The following is a 13,102-nucleotide window of genomic DNA, read 5'->3' as shown; positions in this document are numbered from 1 at the left end:
TACTTTTCCACTCACAGACAATATTCTCCATCACATGCCCAGTACTTCTGCCTCAAATGCTTGCCTTCAGTTGCTGTGTGGGGTCCTTCCTGGGACATTCCTTATACTTATGAACCTCGTACCTTGGGCCACTTGTGTTCCTGTGCTAAGGTACTGACTATTCTACCATCCGTCTTTTCATATGGACTTCAGTACGACATGACCCCTTAACCTGGTTTGATTCTCTCTGCTAAAAATGAACTCTCAACCATAGTACAAAGTATTTCTAACAGGGTTTTTTATAAATATATCACTTAGCCAAATGATTTTTTTAAAGTAAGTTTTGGTTGATTTCACTGCTGCTGGCTTCAATATAAATGAAAAAAGGAAAAAAAAAAAACCACCACATAGTTCATTCACATACATTTGGGTAGGAATCTCAGCTCTGTCACTTAACTCACAAAGAAATAAGATAACTGAGGTCTTTGAACCTCAGTTTCCTCAGGCAAAATGAGTCCAATAGTGCCAACCCTATTAGAATTAAGTAAGGTGTACTTTACTACTTGGTTCATATCAGTTGCTCAACAAATTTAAGTTCCTTTCTCATTTGTTCATCTTTACATCCCCCACATACTCTTGAACATTAGGTGCTCATTTAATGCTTCTTTTATTACAGAGGATTGGATATTTGTTTCCCATGTAGGTGGGAATGAATAGAGGGTAATTCTATATAGGCTAACTCCTACAAAGATGGCATGGGCCCATTATATTGAATATTTCTTAAGCTTTTAAAAAAGTATCTCCGTAATGTATTCTGTTGATAACTGGTTGTCAACTTACCGTATATACTTCTTTCCTAACAATGTGTTATTTTACAATATGTACAAATATAAATTCATAGAATAATTATAATCAAAGCTAGTAACAACAAAAGAAACCTCTAAATAGTCAATATTAAATGTCATTTAAAAAAGAACAAACTTTGTATGTTCTAAGAGGCTACCCATGTTTTTTATTTTAAAGGTTATTTAAAAAAAACTATCAAAATAAACTGGCCATCTAAACAAAGGCGCACCCTCCTTTGATGACAATTTTAGAATTATCCACTTCAGGAATTATTCACAGCATATTTGTAATTCCCAACTGGACTCTCCTTGCCTGCCAGCACTCTTGGGCTGCATTCTGCCTGTACTCAGGAAACACAGTCATTTCTACATTAGGCAAAGTGAAATATAATTACAAATGTATGTCTCCTGCCAAAAGTTCATAATGCATGCCAAAAACAAATAGACACTGCCTATGGTTGATCTACTGTTTGGGTTTTCCACACTGTGTTCCCCTTGCATTAGCACAGATGAATTCAGGTAACCAGATTCTACTTAAGAACAGTGACATTTTCATCTTTAAAAATGAAAACCCTCAAAATATTAGCAATTATTTCAATTTAAGCTCAAAATCCCCTAAACCAGCAGTCATCTGTGAGGCATTTTTTTTTTCTTCTTCTTGAGATGGAGTCTCGCTCCGTTGCCCAGGCTGAAGTGCGGTGATACAATCTCGGCTTACTGCAACCTCCACCTCCCGGGTTCAAGAGATTCTCCTGCCTCAGCCTCCCAAGTAGCTGGGACTACAGGTGCCTGCCACCATGCCTGGCTAATTTTTTGTATTTTTAGTAGAGACAGGGTTTCACCGTGTTAGCTAGGATGGTCTCGATCTCCTGACCTTGTGATCTGCCTTCCTCGGCCTCCCAAAGTGCTGGGATTACAGGCATGAGCCACCGCACCCGACCCTGTGAAGCGATTTTAACATGACACATCTCAGGTATGAAAACCTGCTTGATTTGAACTCACTGCTTTTTCACTTCTTCAGAAATCTTACCTAAATGCTTTCAAAGTGACCCTTTCCAAACAGTGTCATTTTCCAAAAGGGCCACTTCACAAAATAAAAGAAAACCAGGTGGGTTGAATGATTTTCCTTTTCATTTAGCAAATTCTTGAGTTTTTTAACCCTTGTACCATATCAAAAACTAGATCAGAGGTCTGATAAATTTCATATTTACCATCTCAAAAGATACAGCCAGTTCTCTTTTTTATATTGTAAAAAGGCCATGTCTCCATCTGGGCATTTGTTCCACTCTTTTATTCCCCTGTGCCTACCCTTGATATTCACTGCCTTCTCCCGTTGGCACCTCAGCCTCTACAATGATACAACAAAATACAGATGTTTCCTCTCGCCCTGATAACAAGAGAAACTTCCCAAAGCAGCAAACGAGATCTCTAAACCCCCAGGCAATATGAACTTTCAAGCAACTCCTCCCCAAACGGTAAATCCAAGGGAGAAAGTGGGAGACAGAGATGGGCAGTTCTGCAGCTTTAATCGAAGTCTCCGTGCACTGCAGTTTCAAAGGGCAGGCATCCATACCCAGAAAGAATAAGATCTTTAAAAAGAGGCTTTCTCTTTCATTTTTATGATATGCAAATACTCAGAGTTTATTCTGCCTCCTCAAAATGAAAACCTGTACAAAGTCGTAATTTGGCTCCAAATGTTGACTAGGTGATGTGGAGTAGTGGATTCTCATGAAAAATTGATCTCTGGAAAAGGATGACTTCCTTCTGGACTGACCATCACTCTTGCCTCTTCAGACCAGCCCCTCTCTTTAGCTTTAAACTTGTCCAAAGCAGCCAAGTTCAGCCAGTATTAGCACTTCCTCCCTATCTCATAATCCACAACTATTAGGCTAAATGGGACGGGGCTTGTGTTGGAGGTGGAGGGGAGTTGAGGGAAAGTTAATTATCATTTTAAATGCTATTCAAACAACAAAAAAATGAATGTCAAAAGAAAGCATAATGAGAGCTTTTAGAAACCTATACTACATACTGAGTTCAGAAAGGATGCTGGGAATAGGGTAAAAAGAGGGTGTTAAAAGGAATAGGGAAGGTTAGCAGGAGAGTTAAATACTAACACTAATAATGAAGAAGAAGAAGGGAACTAACCTGCATAGGGGATGGCGATGGGGAGCAGGAGGAGATGCAGGAGGACATGCTGCAGCAGCAGGGCTGGCAGAAGTTTGGTCACCCACATGGTGCTGCTGGACGGGCTGGCGGATCCCTCTGGAGGAGATGCCTGGGTGAAAGAATCCTGTTCGGAGTCAGTGTCTAAAAGAGCCAGTCGGCTCTGAGCTGCTTTTTATTGCGATGAGCTAAGTTTGTTGTGTGATTAACTGGAAAGATCTAGGTCTGAACTCCCTCTTACGGTAAGAAACTGTTTAACAAGAGCCCTTTACTCTCTTCCAGCCCCCTCCTTTCCTCACTCGCCCCCCCCCTTCAACACCACCAAACAGATCCCTGCAACCCCCCCATTCCCCGCCTCCCCCCAACTCCACGCTTAGGAAAGAAACTTACAAAGAAAAGGTCACCTGGCCTGAGGCCAGCTTCAATTTGGAAGCTGGAGCTCCAGATCCCAGTGGCTCCTATCCGAGTAAGGAAAGGAGGAGCAAGGCTGAGCCCAATGGCTAAATCAAGGCACAGGCAGAGGACCAATTCGCTCAATTTAAACAGGAAAATACATGTGTTTATATATCTATTTGGGAAAAGAGGAAGGGGAAGCAGCATAAGAAGAAAGCGAAGAGCTGTCTTTCAGCCAAATATGCCCCAGCTCCTAATCTGTCTAGTTTTCCTGCTAGAGCAATTGAGAGATTCAAAACACTGACACAGGTTCTCTAGGGGTTTAGAGACCTGGGAGAGGCGGGAGGGAGGCCAGGGAGGAGAGCCCAGGCATGTGCAGCCCAGGTAGAAAGAGGTTAGTTAAGAAAAGGGTGTGGTATTGTGGGGCCAAAATAAGCAAGCAAAACAAAAGCACGCAGATTGTCAGATGAAAAAATTGCCCCTGCCCCATGGGCTCAGAGCAGGCAGCCTTTTTTTTTCTTTTTTCACAAACTGCTAAACTCACGAAATACCACACATTTACCCAAAGTATACAAAATAAACTTGTCTGATCTGACTTTTTAAGAGAAAGTCCAAGAAATAGTCATTGTCCATAGCCTGTCCCTGACAGGTAAATATGCCGTGTGTCCTTGTACAGGCACACATGTGCACACAACACGTTCACATATGTTGGTGTATACGTACATATACACCGGTTAGGACTGACTTTCACCGGAAATCCCTCAAGCTGTTTGAATTTGTGAGTACTGAATATGCCTCTCTTTTCCAGCTTCATCTGCCTGTACACGACAGCCAGCTTCCCAAAGTGTAAGTGGAAAGAGGAGGAGCTTGTATGGGCATGGGGGGACTCCTAGGTATCAAATCTTTGTGAGATCATTGCCCAGACCCCTCACTTGATTCAGAGAATTTGTCTTTGCACCCAAAGGTGGATGCTCTGGTAACTTTAAGCAAGAGCCTGCTTTATTTCTAATGGATGCCGAGGGATACTTGGCCCTGTGTCTCTCTGAGATGGATATTAGTAGAGAACAGTGCCCCCGTCCACAGAGGAAGAGAAAGCAGGCCAAATGTGGGAATGACTAGAGCGGTGTGTATCTGTACAGAAGTGATTGTGGGGCTGAATTAAACTCATCCACAGAACAGCCTTCCCTCCACATACCACCTTCATTTGTCCTCCAGCTCCTCTACTCCCACTTTCAGGGAAAAACAACCTGCCTGATAAGTCCGTGAAGTTGTGGGATATCTAGAGAAGCTAGGGATTAAGAGAATTCCTTTTGAGGGATCTATTTTATATGACCCATTTCTATTGCTAATCCTTCTCGTTTATCATTTTCTCCTTACTTAAAAATCATTTGTCAGCCTCTCTCTGGTGTCCCCAGGATCCATTTTACTGTTCAGTAGACTTTTTGGGAAATCTCAGTTCAATGCATAGCCTGACCATGACCCTGAATTGCTCCACTGCATCTCTTGTGCTTTATTAGGGTGTAGGGGCTCAGAAAAATGATACCCCAAATGAAGACCTCAGAAGCAGCTCTCTCTGACCTTCTCCCGCCCTCCAGTCTCCGGCCCTTCATTCTCCCGCAAGGCGAGGCATAGAAACTAGAATCCCTCTTTCCCAAGGTGGTTCCTAGAAATCAGAACCCTTTTTCCCAAACCAGCCATAAAACCTAAGCATATCACTCTAACACCTCAACTTTCTGTGTGAAATTTGGCCATAAAGACATTATCTGACCTACCTTGTTTGATCATAGCTCGTAAGACCCCATTCCAGAGAAGGTCCTGCCCCATACCCAGAAGGAATGAGTACTGCACAGAGATGCCAGGAAGAATCTCACCTTGCCAGGCGTCCCCACTCAGTCTGTTAGCATGAGATCATATTCCTTTTGTACAGTTGTATTTCTCCACACCTGCCCACACTTTGTTGAACCTAAGCATAAAAACGGACAATTTCTTTTGTAACTTTGGGTCTTTGTTCTAAAGGCTCTCCAGTTGTGTAAATTATGATCAAATAAATGTGTATGCCTTTTCTCCTATCGATCTGCCTCTTGTCAGTAATTTTTTTTAGCAAACCTTCAGAGAACAATGGAAAAGTTTTCCCTTGGCCCAACAAGGGATTAAGGCTGTTTTTACAAGAAGTTAGATTTTTCTGTAAGTAAATTCCTGTAGGTAAGGAAAGAAAAAGAACAGTGTTTCTATTTATTTTTTTTCTCTCAGAAAAAAAACTAGAGTCAGGGTTGTAAATTATTGTTATAAGTTTGGAGCAAAATCCATCTGAGATAAGGGGTTCAGGACATTAGAAAACTGAATAAACTTATTTATTAGGTCACACATTTTCATGATTTTTACTGTCGCATTAAATATGGTAAATACAACTTAAAACCTATATAATTTATATATTCATGTTTCTTGTTGACAAAAATTATTTGGTCTTTCTTTACTGAAATTGTTGCTAAGATACACTGAGCTCTTAATGTATGCTAAGCATCATATTACGTACCATTGAAAATTATTTGATCCTTACAGTAAGTTTAAGATTATTAAAATTCTCATTTTATGGTTGAGGAAACATATTAAGTTGTTTTTATTCTTAAATAACTTGCCTAAGATCCCAAAGTAATATTCAAGTGTGAGATTCAGATTAGTCATACCCCATAGGATGGTATAAATTTTTTTTAACCCCACGAGGAGAAGAATCACATGTTCCAGAGTATAATCACCAAAATAAGTCTGAGACTGGATATATAGGAGATCCTCCATAATAATTTATAAAATAATACATAATTTTAAATCTTTCAAAACTATAAAGGAATACTCAAATTCTAATTATGCTATTGGTTTAGTCTATTTTGATAACATATTCTCTTTGTTTTTTCTAAATTATGCAATGTTTTATTCCCATCATCTACTGATTGCCTTACATAGGCATACATCATTTTATTGACCTTCACTTTATTGTACTTCACAGATAATGTGTTTTTACAAATTCAGTTTTGTGGTGTCCTCGAATTGAGCAAGTCTGTTGGTGCCGTTTTTCCCACAGCATGTGCTCACTTTGTGTCTCCATGTCACATTTTGGTAATTCTTGCAATATTTCAAATATTTCCTTATTATTTTACATGATGATCTGTGATCAGTGATCTTTGATGTTACTGCTATAATTGTTTTGGGCACCACAAACCACAACTCAAACTTAATCCATTCATGTATGTATTCTGACTACTCCACTGACGAGCTGTTCACCCATCTCTCCCCCTCCCCTCAGGCTTCTCTATTTCCTAAAACACAACATTATTGAAATTAGGCCAATTGATAGCCCTGCAATGACCTCTAAGTGTTCAAGTGAAAGGAAGAGTTGCGTGTCTCTTCCTTGAAATCAAAAGCTAGAAATAAATTAAGCTTTTGGGGAAAGGCAGGCCCAAAGATGAGTTAGGTCAAAAGCCAGTCCTCTTGCACCAGTTATCCGGGTTGCAAATGCAAAAGAAAAGTTCTTGAAGCAAGTTAGAAGTGCTACTCCAGTGAACACACAAATGATAAGAGAGCAGAGCAGCCTTATTGCTGATATGCAGAAAATTTGAGCAGTCTAGATAGAGGATCAAACCAGCTGCAATATTCCCTTAAGCCTTAAGCCAAAGCCACAGCAAGGCTCTGAACATCAAGCAAGACCCTCCATCAGCAAAAAGATTATCACTCACTGAAGGTTTATATGATCGTTAGCATTTTTTAAAAATAAAGTATTTTTAAGTTAAGGTATGGACATTTTTAAACATAATGCTATTGCAGACTTAATAGTCTGCTGTGTAACTTTTCTATGCACTGGGAAAAAAAAATTCATGTAACTTGCTTTATTGCAATTTTTGCTTGATCACAGTGGTCTGAAACCAAACAAGCAGTATCTCCAAGGTAAGCCAGTACTTCTTAAGTGTTAAACAGTTTGAACAAATCCCCAAACAATTGTGTCTGAAAAGTTTTTGATAAAATAACTTGTAAAGAGATTACTTTAAATACTGCAATTTATGTAAATACTTAAATACTAGATGGATACTCATTACCCTATAATACCATTTTAAATCTGTCCTATGATTGAGGGTTCTAGTATCTCATGGATACTAGATGGATTTAATGGAAAAGCCTCTATTACTGTGCTCTTTAAAAGGCTGCTGCTTTAACACAGTATCTTTCTTTGTCTTAAGCCCATGTTTCTCCACAAGTGATGCTTGTAAGAACATACGTGGGGAATAAGCTGACATGACCTTATGATCTGTAGATTACTAATGAGTTTTGTGTTATTGAACTGGTCATTTTGTTTACTAAACGCCTGTGATTACTAATGCGTTTTGTGTTCTTGAACTGTCATTTTGTTTATTAAATGCCTGTCACATGCCAGGTGCCGTTCTGTTTCTGCTACCACTTGGATAGGCTCAGCTTAGTCATAGGCCTGCTTTCAAATCCCAGCTGAGTCACTTACTAAAACAATTACAAATTGAGGAAGCTAATTTAGCACCCTAATACCTCAGTTTCCCTATCACCAAAATGGGGCTGTATGTGTCAGCTGCTGTACTAAACACTTCATATGTATTATCTCACTTGCCCTTACACCTTGCCTCAGAAAGAAAAGGGTATGTGTATCTAAGAGGTATATCTTATTATTGTCATTGACTTACAGGTAATGAAATCAACATTTAGAGATGGTAACTTGGTTTAGGTTAAACTATTAATGAAATGTGATTTCAAGACACCAGCTATCCAGGTATCAAATCACTGCTATGAAACACTATGCCACATTGAAAGAGATCCAGATTAAGAAATTTCCAGCATTCCTTTTCTCTTTAAAATTAGATTATTCTACTTTTCTGAATTCTTTAGTAGCCGCTATACTTCTATACAATTTTTACCTTCCAAAACTATGAAGGAAGCACTTGTGTAATCTTTGGTATTGCTTACTTTTCCTACACAACCAGATATTCTCATTGTTTTCTTGTTTGTTGATTCTACCCTCTAACTGGTCATTTTTTATCTTTAGATCTTGCCACTGAATATGTTGACTACCTTTAATGTAGGAAATATTACAAAATACATTACAATTTGAATCAGACAAAAACCACTTTAAACACATGAAGCAGAAACTAAAATCTATATGACACAAGCAAGTATGATGACATATTTATTTGCAAAATTATTGAAGAGTGGGTACAACATCCATGCAGACACCTAGACCTGTGATGTTGAATATAGTAGCTATAAGCCACATGTTCCTATATATATTCAAAATTAAATTAATTAAAACTAAACTTCCTCTGTTGTGTTTAGTAATCACATATGAGTGGTTGGTGGCTCCCACAGTAGATAATGCAGATACAGAATATGTCCATCATTGCAGAAAGCTATATTAGGTAATGTTGATCTAGTCTAAGATGATTGGTGTAAATGTAGTCTAAATGTGATTATGGGCAAATCAAGATAATGACTATTAAAGGCATAATTGTAAAAGATACTAAAAAGTTATCTGTATGTTGGTGGCACTTTAGTTTGAACCCCCCTTTCTTTCTACTAGTATTTTGCAGTAGTATATTGCGAACAAGGATAACAGGACCTTGATTACTTTGTCTTTTGAACATAAGGTAACAATGACTGAAGATAGCTCCTTGTTCAGAGAGTATGCCAAGCACATACCACAGACACAAGCCCAGAGAAAATGGTTAAAGAAAAGTGTTTTAAAATAGTTGTGTCTAACAAAACACCTGTCTACAAAGGAATGTGATGCAATCTATAGAGTCAAGTATAGAGTCTTTGGGAATTTGGTGAGTCTTTGTCCATTACATAATAAAAATGACCTAATTGAAAGCAACTGACAGGACTTCAGTACACATTATAGACTTAATGTAAAGGTTTTATTTTTATTAATTCATCGATTAACCACTAAAAGGACTCTAATGGTTACTCAGTCAAATCATAGTCTCAACCACTCACCCAGGACTTTGCCACACTCCCAGGAAATCTGTTGCAGAATTTGTGGTGAGACCACAAAGCAACATCCAGGAAAATGACAGTAACAGTTAAAGTACAGCATCACAGGATAGGAATTGTCATGTGTGTAAAAATAGCAGGGTTATTTTTTTCCTTTAGAAATATGCCATATATACTTAAACAGCATTTTTATATTGTTCACTATGACTATAAAATAATAGCAGAGTACATATTAAGAGAAATTCTTCTCAAACAGAAAAGACCGTCATGACTTGAGCTGTGTTTTGCATTTTGGGAGTAAAGAGAGGACAGGCGTTGAGAACACCAGGAAATCTGAGCTAAAACTAAACTCTGATGCTGCATTTTCGGTTTTCTTTTCTGAGCCACGAGGGGCCATTTTCTGAATCCAGGGGGCCTAGTTAACTAACACTCATCACCTTGTGCTTAGAGGCCAGCTTTTATGTATTTCCAGGTGTTGGCTGCTTTGTTAAATCTGGAGTGCCCCCAAACTTATAAAGCCCAAGCACTCCACACCTGGTATGTTGGATACTGGCATATTAGTAAAATGCATGAATTGGAGGAATCTATTTCTTTTTTCCCAGTTTAGAATCCAACCATGATAAAATCATTAGTGTAAGAACATGGGAATATTCACAATAAGGTACATTTCAAAGTAACTGTTTAATCCATTTATTTTGCATCTTGAAAGCCATGTAATAAAATTGAGGTTTCCCTTTTACTATATGTATATGTTGCATGTTTATTGCGGTCCTGGGGATATCTGAGGGCGATTCCACTTACCAGATGGCACTCGATACCAGGAATTACATTTCAAACCTGAGAGGAAAAGACTCCACCTGGTGGAGCATTGCTTTTTTTTCTGTACGAGGCCGAGGGTTGGGGGGTGGTGTTTGTTTCTTTATAATACACTATTCTGTACACCAGTCATCTGGTGCATTGGCCCTTCTTAGGAATTACTTAAAGAGTTATTTAGCTAACGCTATGATAGCATGGCCCCATACGATACATTAATCTTGCAACATTTTTTAAATGACTGAATTTATATCTAGTTTATCCTTAATAAGATAGTATGCTTTAAGTTTTTTAAGAAGCTTCTACTTAAATTCCTAAACTATGAGCCTGGGAATCCTCATTCTAAATGGGAGGGTTCTTGGCAGACTTCTTACCATTTTCAAGTTTGTGAGGATTTGCAGTTACTGGACTCCCGGAGACTTGATAGAGCTAAGGGACTATCAAATCCACCAGAAACATTGCTTTTTCTAGCCAAGGAACAAAGGATGTGAGGAGGCAAATTCATAGTTCCTAAAATTTTCTATATTCTTTATTTAATCTTGTTTTATTTATATGTTTTTACAACTCACAATAATGAATATAGCAAAATTATGGAAAATGGCAAGTGTAAAGGACAGATGAAGTATGTTGCCCAATGCTTTAATCTAGTCCTGAATGAAGGGACTAGAAGGGAGAAACATCTCTAGAATGAGCCTAGTCTCCTCATGCTGCAACTCCAAAACAGAATTATGCCTTGTATACTGAGTAAGTGATGACATTTAGCAGAACACCCACTATAGAGAGCACTAGATTATAGCTATCCTTAAACTGCTTGTTTGCTTTGCCCTGATAAAAGGAAAAATGTTCATAGTTTTCTAAGTCTCTTTTGTGTGGTTAGTTTATTTGCTTGTTTTATGTGAATAAGAAAGATTACATATGGCCTTCTCTTTTAAGAGTTAAGTAAGAGAATTCTCTTTTTCAGCTATCTCTGTCCAGCCCCAAAATGATGTATTTATCCTAGCATTTCCCACATTTAAAGTTGCACTAATATTTTTCTATAGTTTTTTTTCTGTCATTTTCCTAACAGACAATCTTTTACCTCTCCAAAGTGCTATTACATCTTATGGTTATTTAGCCATTGTCCCGAATATTACTTATCAGAAAAAAACTTCATGTCTTGTTGAATTTTTAATTCAGGATTTCTGTACAATATATAGCTTGAATACCCTACCAATTAACATTTCTTGTTAGGGACTTATTTATTTTATTCCTAATGTACACAATGAGATAGCACAGTGTAGACCAGCTGGTTGAAGTCTTAATGATACCACTTACTAACTGAGAAAACCTGGACAAATTATTTTACTGTATACATTTGCAAAATGATTATAATAAGAGTTGTAGCAGTTATTTACACTTAAACGTATTACATGTGAATTATAGTGATGATTAGGAATAAACATGCAAAACATAGATGACATATTTAGGAACACAATACAATTTTATTACTAGTCTTATTAATACTGAAACATTTAAGATAGTCTTTGAGTCATTTAATATCTCAAACAGAAAATACCTAAATTAAAATGCAGAGTGAAAGCATGATCTTGGCATAATGATATTAGGAAATGCCTTAGTGTTTAACAATTATTTAATCCAAAGTATCTGTTAATATTTTACAATAAGTTTTAAGTGAAACTAAACATGAATTTAAGTTTGCTGCATGCATCCATGCATTAACTAATGCAGGGAAGCAGAAGAAGCCACACAATTCCATGTTATAAAATATTGCTAGTAAAAAATTATATTTGAGTAAAATAATTTGGTATTTTAAAATGTAAGAAGTTTTGAGCATACTTAACTTTGCATTGGCATCATTTCTTGATAAATGTCATTAAAATAATTTTCTTGAAGTTCCGTAAGGGGTATACAGCACCCAGGAACTAACAGCATTTGTGTTTTGTACCATTAAATCAGTAAAAAGAGAATAAATACCATCATGCTCTGTCCAAAAAATTCTTATTGACTCAGCTTCTCAATTTTATTAATAAAATGTTAACTGAATTTTCCTATTTCCAAAGAACTCAAGCTAGCCACTCATTCTATTAAGAGAGTACATGATTGACTATATATTGTCCTCCTTCTGAGTTAGAGCCTATAGCAGTGTCTGGCATATCTTAGTGACTACCAAAAGATATTTAGCTGTCACTAAGTAGGCTTTAATTGTTTTCACCTAATATATTCAAAGTATTTGATATTTTCATTCAAACCACATTGCAAGGCTGACGCAGTGGCTCATACCTGTAATCCTGGCACTTTGGGAGGCCAAGGTGGGTGGATTATTTGAGTTCAGGAGTTTGAGACCAGCCTGGGAAACTTGATAAAACCTCGTTTCTACAGAAAAATACAGAAATTAGACAGGCGTGGTGGTACGCATCTGTGATCCCAACTACTCAGAAGGCTGAGGTGGGAGTGTCTGAGCCCAGGAGGTTGAGGCTGCAGTGAGCCATGAATCACACCACTGCACTCCAACCTGGGCGACAGAGTGAGACCCTGTCTCAAAAAAAAAAAAAAAAAAAGAGAATAGTAAATTCACTATTTAATTCCTTTCACACAGACACATACACACCAACACACATCTGTATATACATGCATACATACACATACTCACAAGAATGCATAAGTAAAATCTGTTCATCAAAACCACTGTGAATTACTCTAAGTCAGTTTACCGTTTAGTAGACTGCTAGATTTATAAGTGACTCAAGGTCTGTCAATTTACAATAATAGAAATTGAAACTGAGAGCAGAGTTCTACTTTTCCAGCTGTCAAAGATTCCCATTCTCTGATACATATCTTTATATATAATTTAAAGCCAAAACCTAAGATCTACGCCTATTGGCATTGTATTGAGATTGTGTTAAGCTCTA

The 13,102-nt window shown here is 37.7% G+C and overlaps 1 protein-coding gene across 4 annotated transcripts in view; it reads right to left on the bottom strand.

Moving 5' to 3' along the window:
- HGF (hepatocyte growth factor) overlaps window positions 1-5,259 on the bottom strand; it is a 73,441-nt gene extending 68,182 nt beyond the window's left edge. For 2 of the 4 annotated variants that reach the window (XM_063667669.1, XM_054496234.2), the window contains exon 1: window positions 2,970-3,220. In XM_063667669.1, the coding sequence (XP_063523739.1) occupies window positions 2,970-3,057 (88 nt within the window). In that variant the 5' untranslated portion in view covers window positions 3,058-3,220. Of the gene's footprint in view, window positions 1-2,969; window positions 3,274-5,251 lie in introns of those variants that run through there. The other 2 variants (XM_054496232.2, XM_054496233.2) reach the window with 2 other exon arrangements.
- Between the last annotated feature and the right edge of the window lie 7,843 nt (window positions 5,260-13,102).

Source organism: Pongo pygmaeus, chromosome 6 (genome assembly GCF_028885625.2).
Source record: "Pongo pygmaeus isolate AG05252 chromosome 6, NHGRI_mPonPyg2-v2.0_pri, whole genome shotgun sequence".
Lineage (NCBI taxonomy): Eukaryota > Metazoa > Chordata > Mammalia > Primates > Hominidae > Pongo > Pongo pygmaeus.
This window is presented reverse-complemented; position numbering and strand designations above follow the sequence as displayed.